The sequence below is a fragment of the Typopeltis vanoorti genome, chromosome 1 (assembly GCF_054136105.1).
Source record: "Typopeltis vanoorti isolate ZY-2024b chromosome 1, IOZ_Tvanoo_1.0, whole genome shotgun sequence".
NCBI classification, from domain to species: domain Eukaryota; kingdom Metazoa; phylum Arthropoda; class Arachnida; order Uropygi; family Thelyphonidae; genus Typopeltis; species Typopeltis vanoorti.
In genome coordinates, this window is record NC_143549.1 from 179097108 (window position 1) to 179124808 (window position 27701).

Consider the following 27701-nt stretch of genomic DNA (forward strand, 5'->3'; position numbering starts at 1 on the left):
CTAGCTGAATCTATCAATGCCTTCTTCAGTTTGCCACTGAGACTCCAAGGTTTGGTTCTTGTTTTCAATTTGTTTCATTTTTTCTTCAATAATGTTTGTATAGTTGAGTCTACAGTTTACCTATAAAAGCTGCTCAACTTTAATTCTTTTTCAATGTGATATCCGTTTTTATCCTGCTTAGTACTAAAAAGTAATTAAAGCAAAAACTATTAGTTAAGAGGGAAAGTAAAAAAACAAAAAAAATAATAAGTAAAAACAAATAATAAAGTAACAAGTAACAAATAACAATAATAATTATAAATCATTTAATTTAAACATCAGCAAAACAAAAGTTATAGCTTCAGACAATTTAAATGAATTTATAATTATTATCCTAAGACCCCCATGGAGTCAAAGACTCATCTATGAGGTCCTTTTATCATACACACAGCTCATCATACCATGCTTTAAGCACACTCAAATTCTCTGCAGACACCACCCCTCTCAGGCAAGGCATTCCAATCATTCAGAACTGTGCATGCAACAAACCTGCTTCTCATTCTCCTGCTTCCACCCTCCTTATAGTTTCCAGGGTAAACTCCTCCAACATTGATCCTATAACAACCCTTATTAACTTGTAGGTCTCCAGCATATCACCCCTCTTCCTCCTATCCACTAGACTCTGTAAATTGCATCTTCTCAACCTTTCCTCATATTCAATATTCCAGAGATCAGAAACTACTTTAGTCAGTCTAAACCCTTTCCAACATCTCTTCGTCCTTTTGAAAACCAGCTAATCAAATCTGTGCACAGTGGTCCATTTGTGGCCTAATCAGAGCCTTATACATTGAAACAAGAATCTCCTTATTTCTGCAAGTCAGTGTCCTCCAAATCATTCCCAGAATTCTTTGTGTTGTCCACACAATTTTGGATATGCAATTTAATAGCTTTTCTCTCCCCTAAAATATGGTAGTAAATGTGAAGATGAGATTAAAAGGAGGATAGTCATGGGGAGGAGAGAGGCCTATGTTAAACTTGACCAAAATTATAAAAGTGTGAGTAAGGCCATGAAAGTTAGAACTGTCAAAGCAGTGATATTTCGAGTACTGATGTATGGATGTGAAAGCTGGATTATTAAGAAAAAAGATAGAAAGAAAAATTGATTCATTGAATTATTGGGCATGGAGGAGACTTAAGAATCCTATGGACTGCAAGAATGACCAATAAGAAGGTTTTAGAGAGTATAAAGACAGAATGCTGCTTGGAGGTGATAATTGCTAAACAGAAGTTGATGTATTTTTGACATATTATGCGAGTTAATGAATCATTGGAATTGTTGGGGAAGATTGATGTAATGAGAAGAAGACCACAACAGAGTTACATGGACAACATAAAAGAGCTCACAACATAAACTTACAATTACTGAAAGAAAGGACAGGAGGCTGAGTGAGACTGAGAACCTTCACAAGATCAAGAGTCGAAAATGACTGGATGACACAAACTACTAAATAATGTCAGCTGTTCTAATGATGCAAAAATTTCCTCCAATTCTTCCTTAGAAGAATCTTCTATGGCACCATAAGCACAAATAAGTTTCATTGTCCATTCCCCCATTTTGAAGTTTGTCCATATAATTCTACTTGATATTGCTTCCAATCAAGAAGTTTATCTTCATGTTTAGTGTTGAATGCTATAATTACTCTTTCTTTTCTTTAATCATTATTGATTAAGGAAAGGAAGGAGTAGTTATAGCAATCTTCTAGATTGAGCTGGAGTTTGTTCCAGTAGCTAACTTTTCAATGTTCATCTGGATTCCCTGACAGAAACAGTGGGAACCTTGTGAAATGGACAATGCCTCAGCCAGCATGAAATCTCATCATGTTGCACCATCATATGCATTTGTGGTGTAACACTATGTCAAGAAGTGGTTGCAGGTTTACAGGGCCGAGCTGTGCGGTTTTGCAGATTGTGTGCCGCACAAAGGCGCTTGAAGATAGGGGAACCATTTCACGATGGGAAATAATATATATATATATTTTCTTATTCTTGAATTATATCATACTATATAAATATCACAATTAAAAATTATAGTTAATGCAATAAAAATGAAATTTTAAATCAGTAAATTATTATGAATTCTAAATAATCTAACAACATTAACTTAAAACATCACCTGTTTTTTATAATTTGTTTGAAGTGAAACGTTATCAATATTGCCACAGATTTTACTTCACAGAGTAAGCATCGACGCAGCGAAAATTGTATAAATATTCTCGATTGTTTATTATATTTTTAGTAGAAATTGTTAGTTTAAGACAGACTATGAATTCATACCTTCGACAGGGTGCAGCATAGAGGCAGCCTGCCTAATGCCGCTGCTCAATAAGGGCGCTCATTCAAGATGATATTTTACAAAAATACCGCGTTTAGTTTAGCAAATAAAAAAGGCACCAGTTCCCATTGACAGTTAAATATGTGCTTATTATATTTTATTAATAAAAAAATGACAGTCATACGTACTAAAACTAAACATTTTCGAACCCACTTATTAGATACTTAAGGAAACGACCCATGAAGTATCATACGATGTGAATTTCATAAACTTTTGTAGTCTATATATATTAAATTATATTATGCATGAATTCTCCTACTCAAATTGCAAATCACCAATCGCCCCGACTTTCACATTTTATTCCCTGCAGTAAACAATACACCCTCCACAACAGCAACTATACTGCAGAAACACAAAAAACAATTACTGTAGTTTTATCATGTCGCTGAATAAGATTCACAGACATTTGCAGACTGTAATATATTTCTCAATTAGAGATAACTAGGAATATATAAACACTAACTAATAATCACATCTCCTCTGCTGTATAGACTGGAGCAAACCACATGTTGCAGATGCAACATATGGTTTTGCTTGATACTACCACCGTCATGAACATGTTAAAACTAAGAAATATATCTTCTTCTTCTTCTCTCTTCCATCATCTATGTGGATGATGATGGGGCTGAATGAACTCTTTCCAATTCCGTCTGTCCTGGGAGAGTCCGAACAATTCTGTCCAGTTTGTTGTTGCTTGTTGTGATTTGGTTTTCAGGTCCTCTTTTATTTTGTCTATCCATCTAATTCTGGGCTGTCCTTTTCATCTTTTACCTACCAATAAATATATAGTGAATGCATTTCAGATATCATGGAAATCGGTTTAAGAGAATTAGCATTTCAATTCAATTGTCAGCTTGTTTGTTTGGGTCGTGCGATCTTTTGTTAATACCGCACCAATCATATGCATTTCTTAAATGTTGCTTTCTATCTACTGGCATACGATCGTGCACATCTTTCACTTCTCATTAGTAATTTGTCAAGGATTGTTCATTACGTATCTCAAGTCTTAAATTACTGATAAGTTTTGCTTCATATAATGGGAAAGAAGATGACTCTATTTGAGTAGATAACTTTGACTGCACACAAGGAAACCTCTCTCAAGGATAGAAGAAGTGATGGAGAATAGAAGCTTCTCGGTAAGTCATACCCATTTTCAGCTTTTTTCCTTGAAAACTTTACTTTCTGAAAATCCCCGCATATATCTGCACCACAATTTCAGCTTTACTTTTGGGAAAAAATTGCGAGTTATAGTCGAGTAAATACGGTAATTTTTTTTTAGCTTTCAAATTCTTAAGTATGCATCATTGGTTAAAGACTGGATTTATAAAACACACAAAAAGGAACAATATAGCAGATATAGAAAGAGGCAATTTCACTTGTCTCATTGATGATAAATTATTTATATTAAGTAAAAATGTATAGTATCTTTATAAATTTTGTTCTAATAGAACAAAATTTATCATTTTTTTTTTGTTTAAATGTACATCTAAATTCAAATAAAACAGACATTTACAATGAAATATATTTTTATTTATTATTATTATTTTGATAACGGTATTTTGAAAAGGTACTTGGTGATAATGAAAATTAAAGAAGGGGTACACACATCTGAAGTTTCAGAAACACTGATCTATCTAAATATTTAGTCTGAAACATAGGTGTATAGTACGATGTTCGTTTTCTTAAATTCATCTTCGAATTTGGATAGACGAATAGCATTCTATCCAAATATGCACTTCTTACAGTTTTTTCAGCATCATTTCAATTTTGAATGTGAAACCTATTGAGTGTATTGTGTATTCTGACGTTGGACAATTTTTGACTTGTTTTTGTGAATTTGGATTATTATTCACGTAAAGTAAGTATGTCTATTATATTTTTGCTAAGTTTGAAAATCAGTTTCATTGTTTCATTTTAGTTAATTATCTTATTTTGATAAACAAAAGATTTTTATCTTATGTTGGGTAGATGTCTAGAAAATAAATAATTTTCAATAAGAGATTTATTTATATATTTGGTCTTGTTCTGGTTGGAAGACATTGGGGTTGGGGTCCTTTTACTAATTTCTTTAATAAATAATTTTAATACTCTAGATTCTTAATTATTAAACAATTACCAGAATGTAAAAAATATTAAATAAATATACTGAGAAATCTATCAGTGCCTAATATCTCTACATGTTAATTTTCAAAACAATACCTAAAATGTAAGCATATTTATTATACAAAACATCTGAAAAATCAAATTCTGTAGTAAAAAAAATAGTCAGTTTAGGGCCATTCAACTTAAAAATAATAGGGGTTAAAAAATAAGTTTAAGAGAAAATGTCAGCAATTTTTATTTATTTTGGTGGACAACTTTTAACGTTCTTCTTATTTTAAAGTCTAACCAAGTTATGTAAACCCCCAGATGTTGGGAAAAAAGCCAAAGAAGTTATCTGGTGCACAAAACAGGAAAAGACAATTGCAACGAGTACAACTGGAACATAAACTGGCTGGATCACTGAATAAATTTTTAAGTTCAGGACCATATAAAAACTGAAGAAGAACAGAAAGTTCTGACGAAGCAAGTACTCCGTGTAGCTCAACTACAGAAAAAAAGAGGACACAAGATAACTATCAAGAAACAAATGTTACATGCGAATATGAAACTGGCCTGACTGGACTTTCTACAGAAGTTGCAGCAGAAGAAATATTGGATTCCAATTCAGAGAAACACGGAACTTCAAATTTTATTTAAATTTTAATGTTAATGATCCAGGTACTTGGCCGAATCATATAACTACCAAAATATAATAAAATTGAGCTATTGCATAACATTAAACTTCTACAAGTAGGAATAAATAGAGAATATTTACATTTCAATTAATGCGCAGTTAAATTATCAAATACAAATTCTTATAATATTAAGATAGTAATAATTAAAATAGCTTAATAATATTTAAATATTGAGTCTAATACTATTATTATATCTTTGATTAATTTTCTAATTATTATTAGAACTTCAAGGAAAATTACATGAATAATAAATCTTAAGCAAGGGACTAACAAATAATATATAAACAAGTCTTGCTTAGTATATGGTAGATTATGTTAAATGTGAATGAAGAACAAAAAAATACAAAATAATTTCATTCACAGTTTAACAGTATCTTCTACAGATTGAAAACCCAAAAAATGTTCATGAATTTCTGCTATATTTGTATCTTTATTTTGATTAACAAATCTAATAACAATAGATAATTGTTTTGTGTGGCTTATATCCAGAGTAGCGTCAAGAATTAATGAATAATATTTCGCCTCTTTAACCATTTCTAAACGTTTTTGTTTTATAGCTTCCAAAATTAAAGTCATGATTTCATTTTGTATTTTATCAGCTAAATAATGAGCAATGTTCCTTTTTTCTGATGTTGGGATACAATGCAAGTGTTCTGCCATTATCAAATCAAATTCAGCGACAGCTTCTACTAACTTTAAAAAATTGGTTATCATTTTCAAAAAGTTTTTGTGAAGAACATTTAAAAGCTATACACTGTCTTGATAAATATTGTATTATGTAGATTAACCGTTCTATATCAGATTTCGTGTTTTGCCAATATTTTTTGTCAGTTTCGTATAATCTTTGTTGTGTGCAATCAATAATGCATTTCTTAATCAACGACATTTTAAGATCGCTGTATTTTGAACAGTTTTTAATGTGCACGGAACTTGTCTCGTGTATTTTTAGTATATGACTCAAATGTTGCCAACCGTTACAACTGTATTCGTTAGTAAGTTGGAATTTTGACTACAAAATATTTTGCAATAATAACAGAAAACCGAATTTCGTGATTCTGAATGAACAAAATAACTTTGTAAAAGTTTTTCTTCATTTGGAAAAGTTCGATAATAGTATGAATCGGAAAACTTGTGACCAGATTCATCTTTGGGAAATTCTTTATTAACTACTTGATGTGGGCAATGCGCAACTAAAGAATCTCTAACTTTGATAGTTATATGATTCGGGCAAGTACCTGGATCATTAACATTAAAATTTAAAGTAAAATTTGAAGTTTCGTGTTTTGCTGAATCAGAATCCAATATTTCTTCTGCTGCAACTTCTGTAGACAGTCCAGCCAGACCAGTTTCATTTTTGCATGTAAATTCGAAAGCCAGAACTTTCTGTTCTTTGTTTTTTTATGTGGTCCTGAAGTTAAAAATTTATTCAGCGATCCAGCCAATTTATGTTGTACTCGTTGCAATCATAATTTCCTGTTTTGAGCACCCAGATAACTTTTGGCTTTTTATCTGACATCTGGGGGTTAACATACTTGGTTAGACTTTAAAATAAGAGGAGCGTTAAAAGTTGTCCACCAAAATAAATAATAATTGCTGAAATTTTCCCTTAATCTTATTTTTTAACCCCTATTATTTTTAAGGTGAATGGCCCAAAACTATTTTTTTTACTACAGAATTTGTTTTTGCAGATGTTTTGAATAATAAATATGCTTACATTTTAGGTATTTTTTTGAAATCCACATGTACAGATATTAGGCACTGATTGATTTCTCAGTGATATTTAATATTTTTTACATTCTGGTAATTGTTTAATAATTAAGGAATTAATAAATAATTTTAATATTCATAGAAAAGAAATTAGTAAAAGGACCAATGTCTTCCAACCAGAACAAGACCAAATATATAAATACATCTCTTATTGAAAATTATTTATTTTCTAGACGTCTACCCAACATAAGATAAAAATCTTTTGTTTTCATAATAGACATACTTACATGAATAATAATCCAAATTCACAAAAACAAGTCAAAAATTGTCCAAAGTTACTTAAACATAGAATACACAATACACTCAATATGTTTCATATCCAAAATTGAAATGACGCTGAAAAAAATGTAAGAAGTGCATATTTGGATAGATGCTATTCGTCTAACCAAATTCGAAGCTGAATTTAAGAAAACGAACATCGTACTATATACCTATGTTTCAGACTAAATATTTGGATAGATCAGTGTTTCTGAAACTTCAGATGTGTGTACCCCTTCTTTAATTTTCATTATTACCAAGTACCTTTTCAAAATACCCTTATCAAAATAATAATAATAAATAAAAATATATTTCATTGTAAACGTCTGTTTTATTTGAATTTAGATGTACATTTAAACAAAAAAAAATGATAAATTTTGTTCTATTAGAACAAAATTCATAAAGATACTATACATTTTTACTTAATATAAATAATTTATCATCAATGAGACAAGTGAAATTGCCTCTTTCTATATCTGCTATATTGCTCTCTTTTGTGCGTTTTATAAATCCAGTCTTTAACCAATGATCCATACTTTAGAATTTGAAAGCTAAAAAAAATTACTGTATTTACTCAACTATAACTCACACTTTTTTCCCAAAATTAAAGCTAAAAATCGTGGTGTGAGATATATGCGGGGATTTTTGGAAACTAAAGTTTTCAGGAAAAAAAAACTGAAAATGGGTATGACTTACCAAGAAGCTTCTATTCTCCATTACTTCTGTCCTCGAGAGAGGTTTCCTTGTGTGCAATCAAAGTTATCTACCCAAATAGAGTCATCTTCTTTCGCATTATATCAAGCAAAAATTACCAGTAATTTAAGACTTGAGATACGTAATTTGTTCATTATGTTTCTGATTGGTGTGGTATTAACAAAAGATCGCGCGACCCAAACAAAACAAGCATGACAATTGAATTTAAATGCTAATTTCCTTAAACCAATTTCCATAATATCTGAAATGCATTCACTGTATATTTCTTAGTTTTAACACATTCATGATGGGGTAGTGTCAAGCAAAAACATATGATGCACCTGCAACATGTGATTTGTAATGGAGGAGATGTGATTATTAGTTAGGGTTTATATATTCCCAGTTGTCTTTAATTGCACTATTTGTTGAGAAATATATTACACAGTCTGCAAATGTCTGTGAACCTTATTCAGTGACATGATAAAACTAATTGTTTTTCATGTTTCTGCAGTATAGTTGCTGTTGTGGAGGGTGTATCGTTTACTGCAGGGCGTAAAATGTGAAAGTCGGGGGCGATAGTGATTCCCAATTTGAGTAGGAGAATTCATGCATAATATAATTTAATATATATATGTTAAAGATACCAAGCAATTTTAAACCTGGTTTTACATATATATATATACATATACATACACACATACACACACACACATACATACATATATACATATACACATACATATATACATATACACACACACACATACATATACACACATACACATATACACACATACACATATATACATATATATAAATAAAACCACTATAAAAGTTTATGAAATTCACATCGTATGATACTTTATGGGTTGTTTCCTTAAGTATCTAATAAGTGGGTTCGAAAATGTTTAGTTTTAGTATGTATGACTAATTCTTTTATTAATAAAATATAATAAGCACATATTTAACTGTCAATGGGAACTGACACTTTTTTATTTGCTAAACTAAACGCTGTATTTTTGTAAAATATAATGTTGCCGAAATACGGCTGAACGAGCGCCCTTATTAAGCTAGGCCATTAGGCAGGCTGCCTCTATGCTACACCCTGTCAATGGTATGAATTCATGGTTTGTCTTAAACTAACAATTTCCACTAAAAATATAATAAACAATCGAGAATATTTATACAATTTTCACTGAGTCAATGCTTACTCTGTGAAATAAAATCTGTGGTAATATTGATAATGTTTCACTTCAAAGAAAATTATAAAAAACTGGTGAAGTAGTAAGTTAAAATGTTGTTAGATTATTTAGAATTAATAATTATCTAACTGATTTAAAATTTCATTTTTATTGCATTAACTATAATTTGTAATTGTGATATTTATATAGTACGATATAATTCAAGAATAAGAAAATTTATATATATATATATTTTTTTTTTATTATTTCCAGTCGTGAAATGGCACCCCTATCTTCAAGCGCCCTTGTGCGGCACACAATCTGCACAACCACACGGCTCGGTCCTGAGCATAGTTTGTGTGGAGGGGACAAGTGTTTCATTAGGTAGTGCCGTTTTTATCCCAGTTGTGGCTAATTGGATAAGATACAGAGACATTTGCAGTCTACACAGACTGCAAATGTCTCTGTATCTTATTCAATGATGCAATAAAACTACTTGTTTTTCTTATGGTTTACGGAAAAGTCGCCTCCAGCATTTTGCCCCTTGTAGATAATGAGTAGGTTACAAAAATATAAATACAGTTACATCTTGATAACTCGAACTCTCTCGATTACTTGAACCGAACTGCTGATAACTCTAACTTTTCTGAACAAATTTTTTAAATTACACTCGTGTCACGTAGCTTTTAAACTAATTTCTTCCCTTTTCTATGTCTTCAGGGTTCTCTTTTTATTGTGAAAGTATTAACTGGAACTGTTAATCCTTTCACAATGGAAAGAATACATACTCAACCACGAGGGTAATAGTCACGTGGTTAGTGATGGACACGGGAGGGAGGGAACAGTGGACAGTGCCCGTTTGCTGTTTTCGACGCCTGATTATCGGCTGTGCATCGCATGAACAAGCTGAGCATTGCAGGCAGTGCAATATCTACATATTATTTTTGCATCTTGATTGATTAATCCTGTGTGTGCAATGGCAAGAAGTGTTCCGTCAATAAGAGGCAAAAGAAAAGTGGTAGATGATGACAACCACATTTACGTGTTTTCAAAGAGGACTGTAGATGAACAACATGGAATCTGGGTTTGTGAAAGACGTTCCACCTGCAAAGGGCATGTTTGGACAGAGAGTTTGGAAGGCCCAGTTGTGAAAGTTGTAACTAAACATAACCATGCAGCTCAAGCTGCAAGGTCAGAAGCATTGCAATTGATTGGTCAAATATGGCAACATGCAACAACCACGAACGAACGACCACAGCAAATTGTTGCATCAGTAATTGCAGAGGCTCATGCCAATGTCACGGCATTACTTCCTAAAAAGGATTCACTTAAACAAACCATTCGTCATGTTCGATGCAACAATGGTACTCCTGCTGTACCGAGCAATCTCCAGGACCTAGTAATTCCACAAAATTATCAATAAATTATCAATGGCAACGTACGACAGTTTTTGAGGTATGATTCTCAGAACGAACTGCTCCCAGGTCGCATGCTTATTTTTTCCACTAGTAACAATCTTCGGTTATTAGTGCATAGCCAGGAGTGATTTTTTGATGCAACTTTTAGCACAGTACCCACGCATTTCCAGCAGCTTTATACAATTCATGTGGTTCAATTCAATGTAGTTATTCCAGTGGTCTACACGCTTCTGCCAAACAAAACTCGTGCCACATACATCAAGTTGCTTCAAGAAGTTAAAAATCGACAACCGGGTCTCCAACCCCAGCGACTTATGACAGATTTCGAACAAAGTGCCATGCAAGCCTTCCAACAAGAATTTCCATGTTGGTATTAGTATTGTAAATAACAGTTGTTTTTTTCATCTTTCCCAAAGCGTTTGGGGAAAGATACAGAATGAAGGTTTAAAAGCCCGATACAAATAAGACCATGAATTTTCTCGTTCGATTCCGGCATTGGCATTTATTCCTCCTGCTAATGTTATTCAAGCATTTGAAGATTTAGTTGAAGCTGATGACTTACCCATTGAAGCAACTGTAATTGCAAACTACTTTGAAGATACATATATTGAAGAAGACAACGGAGAGGCTGGCAATTACCCATTTTTGCCATCGAATCGTGGAATGTTTACACACAAACACTGAATGATCAGCAACGTACCAATAACGGCATGAAGGGGTGGCACAGGGTATGTTAGGAAACTTGTGCTACTACAAGACCATGAATTTTCTCGTTCGATTCCAGCATTGGCATTTATTCCTCCTGCTAATGTTATTCAAGCATTTGAAGATTTAGTTGAAGCTGATGACTTACCCATTGAAGCTATTGTAATTGCAAACTACTTTGAAGATACATATATTGAAGAAGACAACGGAGAGGCTGGCAATTACCCATTTTTGCCATCGAATCGTGGAATATTTACACACAAACACTGAATGACCAGCAACGTACCAACAACGGCATGAAGGGGTGGCACAGGGTATGTTAGGAAACTTGTGCTACTTTATTTCCAAATATTTACCGATTCATTGTTTCTTTAAAGAAACAACAAGGGCTGCACAATTTCAAAATTACACACCTAATTGCTGGTAATTCAGGCAATCAAAGAAACAAGAAGTATGCTGCAATTTCTGTGAGAATCAAAACAATAGTCCAAGATTTTCAAAATCGTAATGTAATTGATTACCTTAGAGGCATTGCATACAACTTTGAGTTTTAAACAATAATAATGTATATTTATTCTATTAAAACAAAATAAATTAGAATTATTAAAAAATTAGGTGTATTATTTACATTTTTGTAGCTTACTCATTATCTACAGGGGTGAAATGTGCCAGGGGGGAGATGTGCTGAGGACGAAATGCTGGGGGGCAACTTTTCCGGATACCTTTTCATATAGTGGCTGTTGGGAAAGGTGTGTTGTTCACTATATAGGGAGAGCTGCTTCCAGTCTTTGGACAGTATATACTATAGGGAGTAAAAATTTATCTATTCCTAACTAAAAATTAATCCTATATTCTATAAGAAGAATACATTTGATGAAAGCCAACAAACAAGAAGCATATGCAGAAAATCCACACGTTCTAGTGATGAGTTTCCTAAGCCGCTGTCAAAAAGGGAAAAAAATGCATTTGATGAAATTCAAATTTTCAAAGATGTAGTGAATAATTCAGATGATTATGAGGAGTATGGTAAGAAGATGAGCTACTTTTATCACTTGATGTGGAAAATCCATCTGAAGTGTACTCTGCATTTCCAAATGATGCCCTAATGGAATTTATGGTAAGAGAAACTAAGAGATATGCAGATCAGTAGTTATCTACAACTCAGGATTGTGAAACTCCAAGTTGACAAGTGAATTCCAAAAATTAAATCTATTAAGAACAAAATTATTGATGTATATATTATACTACTATGAGGAGGGGAAAAAAACTGATCATTAGTAAATAAAGTGAAATACATAAAAAAAGAAAGAAATACACATAACAAGCACAATAAATTGTAAAAAGATGATTTGCTCCTCTGTCAACCCAATGAATTTCTGTCACACCCACATAAATCACCTGGATCAGCATTATTAGATCATAGGATAAGCCCCTCCCTATAGTTATATATTTACTGAGCTAGCAATGTGTACAGTCACTTTTCTTATTGGTTAGTGATTTATATTTTGCAAACAAATCCCTTTCCACCTATTCATAAGTTTTTTTTTTTTTTTTTTTTTTTTTAATTATGCCCATCATAAATGCAAATATGAAAGTCTGAAGTGTATAGGATCACTTTTTCATTTCACCCCAGACAACTAATAACACAAGCACACATATATAATATCACAGATGTAAATTATTCATAATCCATTTTACAGTACTGAAAGTATTTTTATTCACACCTATTCTTTTTCTTCTTTATATTTGTTATTCTTTACATATTTTAGTAAATCAAGTATAGTAACTAATAATCAAATATACAATTCTCTTTAATTATTGTTTTTAATACATTCTGAAAAGAATGTTCCTTTTCAACTACCCCCCCCCCCAATGCAGGATTAGTTACAATTGAAGAAATGGTCAGTCACGAAAAGTAGCGAGTCCAGTGACATGCAGGAATGAAACTGCCAGCAATTCCGCTGATTTCGCCAGATGGTTAGGTTCATGGTGAGAGAGACAATTGCCCTGATGTGTTAAGCAAGCAGAAAGTATAATTTGGTCGGCTAAGTCCCAAATTGCCAGTCCATCCTTGTTTGTTCAGTACCTAGTAGATACCCATTAATGGGATGCACAATGTGGTGAATTATCCATGACTAATATCCATGGTAAATTGGACATCAGTCAAAAGCCCCAGTTAGTTCTCTGCATTCTTGAAAGGCAGTGTGGAGGTCTTCTCCCAGTTATCTGGTTTTGATCCTTTAACAACCCTTTAATATTTTAAAATCTGAGCTCTGATATTATTTTTATGCATCATAAATGAAAGCAAAATAACTGGATATCTTAATATAAGGCTTAAATAAAGAGGGATGCTTAAACGCATATATATTGATTTTTTTTTCTTAAAATAAGCCATTTCATGGTAAACATTGTTTTAATATTTTAATAATAAAATCCAATCTCTAAGATTATTATTTGTATGCATTATGACAATCTAAAAGAAAAAACTGATATCCATTCATAAGTATTAATTTTCTTAAATATTCAAGATAATGAAGAAAATGACTACATATCTGCAACAAGCAAATACAATATTTACCTGTGTTTCTAACTCCATTACTCTTTGTCTCAATTCTTTTAATTCTGCTACTGCTTCAGCTTCAGACAGCTTTGCTATTAGTAGCTCTTCTTGTAACAAAGTGATGGTTGATTTTGCTTTCTTCTGACTTACAGGGTCATCAGACTGGGACTCTTCTAGATGTTTCTATCATAATGCAAAATCCCATGGTTAAGCTAATTATACCATAAATTCTGTTCTATACTTTCTTAAACCATTTGATTTAAAAATAACCCATGTTCTCAGAAACAACATGGCATTAAAAAATCCTCATAAAAATATAGAATTTCAATTAGGTTCTTTAATGCAAATGAAAACTTGTCTGATCATTTATTATCGAGAATCCTACAATTCTGTTATTCAGAATCCTAGTTAATTGGCTATCACCTAAATCCAGGTAAATTTTATTTAATCAAGTCAGTTTAATTTAAGTACTCTGGCTAGCTGATTTTAGGCACTTACAAAAGTGACTCGCAGAAAAGAATTTTATGTTTTAGACATGATATTTCAACATGGCACTATTTGTTTTGAAACTGAGAAAATAAATTTATCATTCTAAGAAGAGGAGTTATTGGCTGGCCTCTCAAGTTAAAACATGTTTTGAAAAATAATTCTCTTGAAACAAGCTGTAAGGAATTCTTCAGACTTTCTTCATACAAAAAAGGTATTCACATTTTTTGGCCACAACTTCAAACAAGACAGCTTTCTTTATAAACATTTTGCTCAAAACAATACTCAAAATTAACTAAATTACTTGAATAGCACAACTATAGACAATAAGGTCTAGATGTCCATACCATGGAATTTGCAAAATCAAGTGGAAGAAAATCTATACTTCACTGCAACAAATACAAACCAGCACTTTTCTGGAATTGACTGATGCATTTAAAAAATGCAAGCTAACTAAAATAAATATAGATGTGGGAAACTGAATTCTGAAGTCTTGTGCAATACTCAAGACTACTAGCATGGGGGAGGGTATATATACGAGGGACGTCCAGAAAGTAAGTTCCATTTTTAAATATTTTCACTGCAGCGCTGTGATCGCAATGGTGCTGAGTTTGTTGATTCCTTAGCAAGGCATTGGTGCCATTTTCAGACATTCTCACAGTGCATATGCTTCTTGGTGTGTTTATAATATCTAAGAAAATTGAATTGCCCACCGTGACTTCTTGGGTCAAGGCTCCACAATCAACGAGTATGTACTGCCAAACCTTTAAGAAACTGCGTTGTGTGATCCAGAATAAACAACATGCCATGCTTACCAGGGGCATCGTTTTGATTCATGATAATGCCTGCTCACCCACAGGTGGCATAACACAACAACTTCGCGCCACCTTTGGCTGGGAACAATTCCATCATTCCCCATATAGTCCTGACCTTGCACCAAGCGACTTTCACCTGTTCAAACATCTGAAATCATTCCTTGGTGGCTGGCAGTTTCAAGACTACGACGAGGTCAAAGAAGCAGTGAATATGTGGTTTGCGTCATAGGCAGCAATCTTCTACAACGAAGGTATACAACTCTTGGTGCCCCGTTATGATAAGTGCCTGAACAATGGCAGAAAAGTAGTGAAAATTATGTAGAAAAGTAGTGAAAGATGTCTACTTTAATTTCCAATAAAGTTTCTTTCGTAAGTATATTTATGTTTCTCTGACAGTCCATCAGAACTTACCTTCTGGACATCCCTCGTGTGTGTGTGTATATATATATATATATATATATATATATATATATAGGCACCTAGCAGGTAGTCCCAAAACTTTAAGGTAGGTTTAATCGTTTCTACTTCCTCTGTACTAGATGCCTATCACTTTTATACAGTACCTTTATTGAGGCCTCTTTGGCAAAGCAAAACATTGGAATCATTAAATCATCTAATTCATTCTCATGTTTTGTGTTTCATTTCCATTAAACTGCCAACAGAAGAATAATGCTCACCACTATCTTAACATGCAGCCAATGAAACATCCTTGAGATCCCCCAGTGATTCAGTGGTTAAAAATATGCCCAATGAAAAACAATACTGAAACCTTGGTCATGAGCAAAGCTATTGGGAATTTTTCCAATTTAAAAATATATAATAAATATGATTATGTGAAGATTTATACTGAGCTATAAATTAAAACTTGTCAATGGAGTTACATTCAAATAACTCATCATGCCTAAATTTGCTTTGTTTATAAAAAATATCTATTTTTTAGGTCATGTAAGGATTTTTCAAAAACAAGGACGGCTACAATAGGCACATTTTCCACTTAAATTTAATTTCAGCTGATGAAATAAATTATACATTTTATAAAATTATGAATAAAACTGACTGTGCCTTTCGATGGTTTTGTAGTCTATTATTATATGGGCAATTCCATAGAGCCTTAGATTCATCAAGGAAGGCAATAAAAAAATATGCCAAAAACTATCCAGCATTTGTATAATATCTATCATACTCTGCTTTGAACTTATTTGCAGTAAATGCACCCACAACAGACTAACAACCTATTCCACTCATTCACCACTCCAAGCAAAAATTTCCTCCATATTAATCTTATAAAAACCCTTCAGTAATTCATATGTCTCAATCACATTCACCCAAATCATATCACACATATAAATCAATTTCTGTAACCCAAAAATCTTCGACTTATCCTCATAAGGGGTGGGACCCCTAAAAGTTCCCTCAAAATGCTTGACTCAATACAGAAGAGAGCAATTAGACTTATTAATGACCCATCTCTTACCAACCCCCCCCCCCCACTTTTGCACAGATGTTTGATTTTTGCCATATGTATATTCTACAAATATTTCCATGGGAAATACTCATCTGAAATAACATCAATAATTCCTCCACTTAGTACTAAGCTCATTGGAACCCCATGAAGCTGCTGCTCAACATCCCTTCACAGTGCACCTTTTAAAAAACAGAAAAAGTTTCTTTTCCTCTTCCTTCATCCTGCAACTGCTGTGTTGTGGAAGTTTTCTTCCTGTTGTGTTTCACAAGGAATACAATATATATAGTCATTTAAATCAAATGTAAACAAGTTCGTTTTTCCCAACCCACTACCCATACATGGAACTAATGTACCATATGTTGATCAACCAACCTCTCGTGTATGAGCTCAACATAAAAAACTTATTATTTGGCAAATATCCTTTAAGACTTCTATGAAACATCATTGGCAAAAGTAGCTCTTATATCAAATATAATTTTGGTATTTGATATCAAATATATCAAATATATTAAAAATGAGATCTTCAGGAGTTAAGAGTCCAAAATGATGGTTTCTTTGGATGTAGTTTCTCAGTTTAAAGAAACTCCACAACTTTTACAAGGAGATTTCCCTCATGACATCATTAAATTATTTATGTTTACTATTAATGCTGGCTGCTTTACTCAGCAAAATAACGGTTTTGACAATATAGGAATATTTAATAAATTATAGTTTCCTTTACATATGTAAACTTATCAAAAATATTGTACAGTGTAAAATTATGTATTGGTTGTTATTTATTTAATTAAATCTTATTATTCTAATTAAATCCTACCAGCTGCGGCATTGTAAAACTATGTAAATTTTTAGTTATGTTATTAAATCTTGTTGGTCTGCGCCATTATAAAATCTACGTTTATCTTATCTAAAAGATATCTTCAAAATTTCACTTTACCTAATGTACTTTAACTTTAATCTTAACAGTCGTATTCCGAGTATATAATCCGTTGCATGATTTAATCTCTTAACTCACAATCCTCTCACTCAACTTAATTCACTTTTGACTCAAGGCCCCAAATATTATTGTTCTAGTGTGCAAAACTTTCAAAACTAAGAGAATGCCTCAAGTTGGAGCCAATCTCTTTGTCTGAACAACTGGTGTTTTTCTAAACTGAATTTTGAAAAATTCAGTTTAGAAAAACACGAATTATCCACTAATTTTAGCTATACCAACAAAATTCGTGGATAGGGGATGAGTATCCCTCCATAGAAAAAACACTCAGTTAATCACGGAACCTTCCTCTCTTACTTATAACCAAATCTAGTAACGTAAAACTTCTTTTCTACAGTCGTGGCTATTCAAAGACACACAGATTCGAATTTAATGAGCAGTGCATTGGTAACAGAAATCAGGCAAATTATTTAAACAAGAAAACAAGTTATTCATGTTCAAAGAATTGTACAAAAAAACAATACTAAAATTTCAAGTTCTATACTTCAATAGCGACTCAAACACAATTACAATCACTCCTCTTATGTAAATAATTCCTATAGGACCATGTGTCTATGGAACTACTTATGTTACCCACTTAGTCACACTTAGAGCAATCTCATATAAACAAATGCAGGCTCAGCAAAAATTAACAATATTAAGCACACAATATATCACTTTAAATTCTGATAAGTTTTCTCTCACATATAACTGAACAAGACAATTCAATTGTTAGCTAAATGCCTATAGTCCTTATGTATCATTACAAACAATAACTTGAAACGAATCTCTGTCACAAATTCTCTAGTAAAACAATAGAAAGATCTTACTTTGAATCAGTTGTCTGTTTCTCTCTGATAGATTCTTGAAATCAGTTTCTTCTATTACCTTCCGATCTTGGCAACGCATATGGGTACCTTCTTCGGGATTTGTGAGATCTCTTTTTACTATTTGCGAGGTAACTTGGCAGCATGAAAAATCGGTATCTACTTTCTTCTAAAAGCAACTCTAATTAGTTGTCTCGCACTTCTGGCGTCTACTGGCTGGAATGCAGGGCTCCAATCTTGAACTGGGGCAACTTTCCTGAACCTGGATCCAAAACAGAAATGAAGACTAACTTATTCTGCCACACACACATCTAAATCTGCCTCCCCAGCTGTGTGGCCTTCCACCTTAAGATGATTGGCAAAGCTCCGTTGTGACTATGTAGCCATTCACCTCCATTGCCGTAACTTACATCGTAACTCCGTAGCTGTAACTTACATCGTTGTAACCTTTGTTCTTTGATTCCCTGACTCTGGATCTCGTTCGACTCCGTGACCTCTGTGACCTCGCAAAAATGACCCAACCCCTGTGTCGACATATTAATCCCCTGGGTATTACGTGGTTCTGCACCCGCCACCTTTTTCGGTCGTTGCATCAAGGCTGGAAACCCCTGGGCATATTTGACCTTCATGATTGTAATCGCCCTAGGTTATAAGTTAATAAGATAATCCATCTGGAAATATCTTTGTCTGGAACGTTCTTGTGACAAATTAATTCACATTTAACTTTTTTGTCATTTTACAAAAACTTTGGCGGTTATACTATTTAACATTACACAAGAATTTTATTGTGTAATGTTAAAATTTCCTTATTACTAAACTATACAAATTTTGCTAGTTAAACACAAGTATATTGACTGGAATTTCGTTTACCAGTAAAATCGGTATATAAGGTATTTTTGTATAAAAATCCTTCTATACACAATTTTACAACAGTATTATGAGCAGTTTTCATCTCCAAGGTTGAAAGTAGTCAGCATTTTTGGATTATAATCACAGGTATTAGATACAAATTCAAAACTGACATTGTCAAAACTTAGATTGTGAAGGCAAGGAAAAAAAAAAAAAAAGCAATTATGTTACATGAAAAAGATTATGAATGAAATTAAAATCCAAATGCTAACTTCAATCAGCCAATCATATTATAATAAATGCACTCTTTGCTGCAAATTAAGAACTAAGAGATCCCAAAATCGTTCAAGTTTTAATTGTTCAATGTTCAAGTTTTAATTTTAGCAGAGTGTCTACTGATGAATAATAATGAATAAATCTAAGAAATTTATCTCCAAGTTTTTGTTAATAACTATTCAAAAACTATAAATTTGTAATTATGAAAGTGGTTTTAATTTCACATCATGTCTTACCTTAACCATAACTTTAAGATCTGTTACTTTCTGACGAAGTTCTTTAACAAGGAGCTTGCTTTCAGCTTCACGTAATTTTACAGCAGTTAGTTCTTCTTCAAGACTAGCAATGGAACTATCTGGTGTTGTTTCTCTCAATAATTTAAGAGACTAAAAAAAAAAGGGGAAAAGTTAAGTCTAGTGAAAATTTATAAGTTCTTAATGACAAACTGCAGCAACTAAATGATTATACAAAGACACATTCGGAGTAGATATGATAATAAAAAAATAAGTTTTTACAATTTTAATCAGACAAAATTGAACTTATCAAATGTATAATGAATTATATATGGATTCAAATATGAATATCTGAATACATACAGAAAAGTACCTTGCATCAGCAGAGTGCTGACATATTTGTACTGTATCCTAATTTCTGCCTTTGGTTCATCCATTGCTATAGGCTTGTCATCGGTAATCGGTATAGATGTGGAACAGGTGAGGAGAGATTAAATATCCTTGTCTATTCAAATCCAGTTAATTAATCTTACACCTGTTCTCACAGTGGCCCTCTACTCACTGTGCAAATTAACAATGAGCCTGACAATGTGTTGAGAAAAGTCCATTTCTTTCACTGCCAATCTCCCCACCGCCCCCTTAATTTCACATGCTGAACAAAGTCAAAAACCTCTGAATAATCTATAAAATACATCACAAGAGGAAGTCTGAACTACTTATGTTTCTTAACTCTCAGTGCAAAGAATCTGATCCTGCCCTTTTTGAAATCTGTTTCTCAGGCATTTTAGTCTTAATTTTGATTTCGATCTTGTTTAGAATAACTCTTAATAGGCATCTTTCTTATAAGAACAATTAAACAAACATGTGTTTATTTCACTAAACTAATAATAATGCTAGTATTTTAGAATAATACTAACTATATTTTATAATAATAATTTAATTAATAAATTATTACACCAATATTTTTAGCTTCATCACAAAGGCATCTCATGGACACAAAGAAATACACTGAGCATGTGTATGCAGGTAAACTGGTACGAAAGCAAACACAGATTGAGTGCGAAGAAATTATTCTAGCCCTATCTAGTGCCCTCTATGAGGGCAATGATGGAAACTTGAAAGTGTCATTATTTTCAGTAAAATGAGGCCCGAATTTGTTATGATTTGATGCAATGCTGAGGCATATTCTAGAAATAGGCTCTCAGATTTATATCTGCTCCAGTACAAGAGAAAAGTTTTTTCCCACTGAAACCAGTGATCTGTATCCATGGCATGGTCTGCTACCCCAGAATTACTGTAGCAAGTAGTTATTGATGTTTGTTCAAAGAGACAGTCTTCAGAATCAAGACTTGCAGTAGATCTTGCAGGATGGTCTAAGATGATGGAGAAAATCTTTTGGTGAGCAGATAAGGGTAGCTTGATTTTCATGTGGCTTGCAGTAGGTCTGAATGTTATACTTTAGAACAGTGCTAACTTCTGGATGTCAGGGCCCCCTTTGTAAAAATTAAAATAGTTCACGGCCCCCCCTCGAAAAAAAAAAATCTTAATATAAACATTACATTATTATAATATTGATTGTATTTATATTCAATACAAAACATACACCGCAAATATTGCAAAAATCAAATGCAAATAATACATTTTTAGCATCTTACATACACATTTGACATGGCACATTATCTCATCTTTTTATATAGATATATTGTTATTGTACATTTACCATACAAATGCATGAAACGTAAAACGATTAGTAATAAAGAAAGAATTAAAAACAAAAGAAGTTTAATAACATTTAATGTGATGGATGTGTTTCAATATTGCTACACAAAAAGTCAATATCAGGTGAAATATTTGAAACTGTAATTCTTAGATTTCTGCTTTGAAATGAAACTTTATGAATAAGCATATATTTACTAATATTCATTAAGCACCGAAATACATAGAAAGCAAAATTTGTGAACCTACACGAATGTGCGATTTTTTTTCCATTAAAATATAAAAATAACAAAAAAGAAATAATAAATAATAAAAAATTAAATACGTTTCTTTTAAGATAAAAAAATCTACTTAGTCTTAAAACATTTTAAATTTGTTTTCATTATTTCGCGGCCCACAGTTTGGGAAGCGCTGCTTTAGAACATGTGAAATTTCAAATGAAATTCCCATGAGGGGATACAGCAATTTATATATAAATTGTGGCATTCTCTTGGGCTCACTACCAGACTTACAATTTATAGTCAATATTTCCACTCAATTTTAAGGCCTCAAAAACTATATTGAGCATAACTGAAGAAATGACATAGAAAGCATTGATTTGCCATCATAAATTGCCAGCCTAGTTGGCAGCATACCTGCTCTCCAACAAGCAAGTCTGAATTCAACCTTGGGCATGGATGTTTGTCAAAGCTGGCTCTAGATGAGTATGACAGTTTGAACTTGTCTTGATTGTAAAAAAAGTATGTATGTGTGCATTATTACTTTAACAGCCAAATAAACTAAGTTGAAAAACATAAGCAATGACTAGTGCTAGACAAGGAAATCTGATACATGTTGTATTCTCATAAGCGCACTGTCAACTTCAAAAGTTGTGTTTCAACTGAATTTGAGTATGAATGATAAATTTATAAGCTATATTTTTACACATTAACCATATTTAATTATTCTTCTCTAGTGGGAAAATGATCAAAACTCCCTCCAGACAACTCACTCCACATTCAAGTGCATCACTCACAAATCCTTCTGTTCATCAAAAGAATGTCATTCCACCTGCACAACCAGTGCAATGACTCAAATCATATTCCATCTTAACTCGCCTCTATCATATTGTAGCAGCAGACTCTGTCTTTTCTTTTTTTTTCCTTTCTTTCTTTCTCTCTCACTTGTTCCAGGAAACCTTTCATATATTCTTCCATACTACTCTTGTCACCTGCAAAACAATCCTCTATTTCATTCACTTTTTGTCTCTGCATCCTAACAGTAACATGTTTAATTTTAACATCTGGGGAACAATTTCATTATGCTATCATCAAGCATTCCTTTTATCATAAAATCACTATACAAAACTTTCCTTACTATCCTCTTTCATATTCTTTCTCTTAACTGTTCTTTCTTCTGCTAATTCCACTTTCTTCCACTCACCAAATATTTCTCCAGTTGTTTTAGCTCAGGTATTGTCCTGTGGAAGACTGCACATAAGTACATATATCACTCACTTATTTCTCTCTCTCTTTTCACACACAAGCTGCATCTTGTAAGTCTCGTCTTCCATTTCTTCTTTCATGTTATCACTCATATTTATCTTTGCTCACTTCCAACACACCACACCACACTCACATTTTCCCACCTTTTGCCCCTAACTGAACACTTATCTTTCATTTCTTATGGCCTTAATTAACGTTACGTGAATTCTGTCTACACATGAAGCCTCACTGTTATTAAGATTCGAATGCTTCTTTGATTTTATTTCTAAGTTGATGGGTGTTTCAATTCAACCCACACCACCAAGCGATTTATTTTTATATAACTTCTTTTCATCCTGTCTTCTCACAGTACTGTCTTTTTTTTTTTTTTTTGATGTTCTGCTCTTCCATAAAGTGTCTGATTGCTATCTTTGATAGCATTCAATATGGTCATAAACATGTACTTAAGTTCAATGATGATAAATAATTGAATGTAAGCATGATTATTCATATACTGTTTAATTTGTTCCCTGATTTCTGTATGTAATCTTCAATATAATTGTGAATTATACTCAAGTTAAACATTCCAAATAAGCTGCTCTCAGCAATAACTGGTGTGTATCAAAATCAAACATCTGGAGGAATCAATGAAAAAGTTACAGAATGAAAACCAATAAAGAGAGGAATTCATCAAGGAAGCCCAATATTATCACTCTAATACAGGGGTGGCTCATGCATAGGCACTGAGGAACTGCAGCACCCCCAATTTTTCCCGATATATAAATATATTTATTAATTTATTTATATTTGCTTGTAATATTTAATTTTATCATCAACAATCCTATATAATTCTCTTATTTTGTATAAAAAATAATAAAAATCCTTTTTGTAGCACTTAGGAGGGTGAAGGACACTAGCAGCACTGTGTTTACCACAGTGTCATATTGCTACATGTGCAAGCATATGCACATCATAGTTAGATGCGAGCTAATTAGATAATTAGCATAATGCAGCACTGTCCGTCACGCAGTTCCACTGCTGTTTATATGTAGTTTGCGCCAGTAGTAGTGTTCATAGTGCTTATTGTGTTTACTCCATCTCTTTAAATATTTGGACATCACTATTAAAGACATAACATTTGTTATAGTTTTTATTTTAGAACATTATTGGGATTATGATAATGGATTTTATTTTTAAGTACTTTTGAATTATACCAAACTGCATAATTTTATCGATAACAAACAATACTGTTTCGTGTTTAATTTATTTTTGAATTTTTACCATAATTTTGATATTTTATCCAAACATGTATTACTTACAGAGCGTATGTATATTTCAAAAGTTGCAGTACTCCCACCATGATTTCAAGCCATGAGCCGCCACTGCTCTAATATCGATATAGATGAAACAGATGACGAAATCATAGCAAAAAGTAAAAATGAACTCCAGAGATCAATCTTTTCCTTAAACACAACTGCTAAAAATGGGAATCGAAATAACAGAAAATCGTGACTTTTAAAGGACCATCTCCAGTCAAGAAGTAAAATAATAATTGAAAATAAAATTTTAGAACAAACTAACTGCATCAAATATCTTGGATGCTCTTTATCATATAAGAAAGATGACACTGACACCAAAATTTCTTAACAGCAGGGAAGACATTTTCAAATTCTTTTCTGCCTATCAACCAGTTTCTGTAACCCACAAATCTTCAACCTGTTCTCATAAGGTTCACTCCATACACCTGCTAGCATCTTGGTCACTCACCTCTGGATCATCTCCACCTCCTCCTCACCACCAAGAAACCCTGGCGCCCAGATCTGCGTGCAGTAATCAAAATGGGTCTTATCAAGGCTCGATAAAGAGGAAGAATAACTTGCTTGTCTCTACTCAAAGTATTCTTCAATAACCAAGTGATCTGATGAGTTGTTTTAGCTACATTTGCCATATGTCCTCCCCCCAAACTTTAATTCCCTATCCACAAAACACTTCAAAGTCTCTGGCTTCATCAATTTCCTGGAGTACAGTTCCACCACTGTGGTATACATATGGTAATCTTTTCACCCCAAAATGCAAAACCCTACGCTTTGCCACATACACTGACATCCATTCTCCTTTGCCCAGTCTGCCAATATATCCAAATCACCCAGCAAAATTTTGATATCATCTGTATTAACTATTATTCTACCCAAGATTACTTTAATATTTGCCAAATATTTCAGTCTGAAAATAACAGACTATCTTCAGTGGCTACATAGGAACAGTTTTTAACAAGGTGGAATACCAACAATTGATCATTTAAAAGTAGAACAAGCCGCATGATGTTACATTGCTAAGTATTACAGAGAGGAAAAATTTCATCAGAGTGATGATTAAACTTTAGGTATTAATTCATAATTTCATGTAATAATCTTAATTTATAAATAACATTAGACTAATGTAGGAATTACAAGTCTCAATTTAAAAATAAAAAAAAAATTAATGTGTTATCCTGATTAAACTTTCCCATATTTTTTTATAAGGAAATACAGTCATTTTGATTCAAGTTAGGGTGTTGAAGTAAGGCCTCAGCACTTTCTTTAAATAGGCATTCAAATTTATAGCGAAATCTGTGTAGAACGAGAGGCTTGGACCAGAGGATGTTGTGGCTTGTCTCTATCCCGTTCTGAGTCAATCCAGACTTATCGGATTTATTGTGCTGAATGTACGATTGATGTTCTTGAATTATTTTTTCTATAGAGCGTCCTGTTTGTCCAAAGTAAAACAGATTGCAGTTACAAAGAACTTGATACACACCAGGCAGAGACATAGGTGAGCATTTATCTTTAGAAGATGGGAAATAGGTGGATATTTTGTTAATAGGTATATAAGTGATTGTGAAATCATATTTCTTCAGAATTCTTGAAATTGGTTCTGAAATCCCAGAAATATATGGAATTGGAACTCGACGTATTGAAATTGCAAAATGTGTTTTTAGCTTTTCTATCGTTCATGCATCCAAACTTATCATCTCATCTAAAAGGGAATCTAATTTCTTCAGTTGCCTATTGGTGGGATTCTGGATAATTATAGATTCTTCAAACTATAGAAGAAAATTTCTCTTTTACTTCTTCGTGATTGCTCAACATACCAAGAACTTAATCATGATCCTACCAACAGGCAACTGAAGAAATTAAATTCCCTTCTAGATGAGGTGATAAGTTTGGATTCAGACATGATAGAAAGGCTAAAAACACATTTCGCAAGACCGCCTAGATTTTATGGTCTACCTAAAATACACAAGACAGATATTCCTCTTCGTCATATAGTGGACTGTATTGATTCACCTACTTATCGCATAGCTAAACATTTAGCGAAATTATTAAAATCACATATAGGCAAATCATGCTCTTTTTTGAAAAACTCTTTGGCTTTCCTAAATAAATGAAAAAATATCTCATTACAACCTACTGATCTTATGGTGAGCTTCGATGTAGAAGCTCTATATACCTCTCAAAGAGACTTTACAATTACTTGCTGACATCTTCCCACAAGACATTATAAAATTATTTGATTTCGTGATGCACTCTGGATATTTCTTATGTCAAAACAAATTCTACAACGAAGTTGAAGGAATGGCCATGGGAAGTCCACTTGCACCTGCTCTAGCCAACTTTTATTTGGAACATCTAGAAGGCATCCTGTTTCATCTATATTCCCTCAACCATCCTTTTGGGCAAGATATATAGACAACATCTTTTCAGTGTGGCCTCATAACAGAGATTCCTTACCTTCCTTTTTAGCCAGAATCAATTCCTTACATCCTTGTATTAAGTTTACCATGGAGATTGAAAAAGACAACAAGTTATCCTTTTGAGATGTCCTCCTCATCCTTTCACCTTCAGGTATTCTGACAACAACAGTTTACAGAAAACCCACTTTCACTGGACATTATATTCTCAAACAATCTGCTCATCAACCTTATCAAAAAACAGGAATCATAAAGTGCTTAATCCAACAAGCTAGAACTGATTGTTCAACTTCTCATGAATTACAGAAAGAACTTTCAACTATCAAACATCACATGAAATTAAATGGCTTCTCTGAAAAAAGTATACAACATTACTAATTATATGAAGAGCCAAAGGCTTCAATTCGGCGATGTGAAATTATTTAAGTTCAGGGATATTACATCCCATATTGTTTCATAGCCAAATAAGAAACTCAAAGAGTTTCAAGCCGAATATAGAAACTATATAAAGTTCGGCGAGTCAAAGTGTAAGCAAATACATGAATAGTGCAACACATAACCCATTTTGGTAGTGTAACACTGAGGCAACTCATAGCAAGGATGGAGCAAGCTCCGATCACTGTTCTTGGTATTTACTCATAATGTGAAACCCAGCTCCTAGGAGCTGTATTACTGTTCTGCATTATGAGAGAAGGTCACTACCAGACCGGTTTCAACCTTTATTGAGGTCTCATCAGTGAGTAGGTAGACCTAGTTAGACATAGTAGGGTATGCAAGTTCTGTTCGCTACAAACTTGGTATTAACTAGGTCTACCTACTTACTGATGAGACCTCAATAAGGTTGAAACTGGTCTGGGTAGTGACCTTCTCTCATAATGTAGAACAGTGATACAGCTCCTAGGAGCTGGGTTTCACATTATGAGTAAATACCAAGAACAGTGATCGGAGCTTGCTCCACCCTTGCTATGAGTTGCCTCAGTACCAAATGGGTTATGTGTTGCACTATCCAGGTATTTGCTTACGCTTGGATTCGCTGAACTTTATATAGTATACAACATCTTTTTGATTCCTACAATCCAATCCAGAACAACAAATATTCAATACGTCGAGTTCCAATTCCATATATTTCTGGGATCTCAGA

The 27701-nt window shown here is 33.0% G+C and overlaps 1 protein-coding gene across 5 annotated transcripts in view; it reads right to left on the minus strand.

Annotated features, from left to right (window-relative positions):
• Positions 1–27701, minus strand: part of LOC150110675 (ecotropic viral integration site 5 ortholog-like) — a 283516-nt gene that overhangs the window by 34060 nt on the left and 221755 nt on the right. For all 5 annotated transcript variants that reach the window (XM_090400284.1, XM_090400267.1, XM_090400257.1 and 2 more), the window contains exons 13-14: positions 19655–19804; positions 13749–13913 (exon numbers count right to left, since the gene is read on the minus strand). In XM_090400284.1, coding sequence (XP_090256410.1) covers positions 13749–13913; positions 19655–19804 — 315 coding nt within the window. The remainder of the gene's footprint in view (positions 1–13748; positions 13914–19654; positions 19805–27701) is intronic.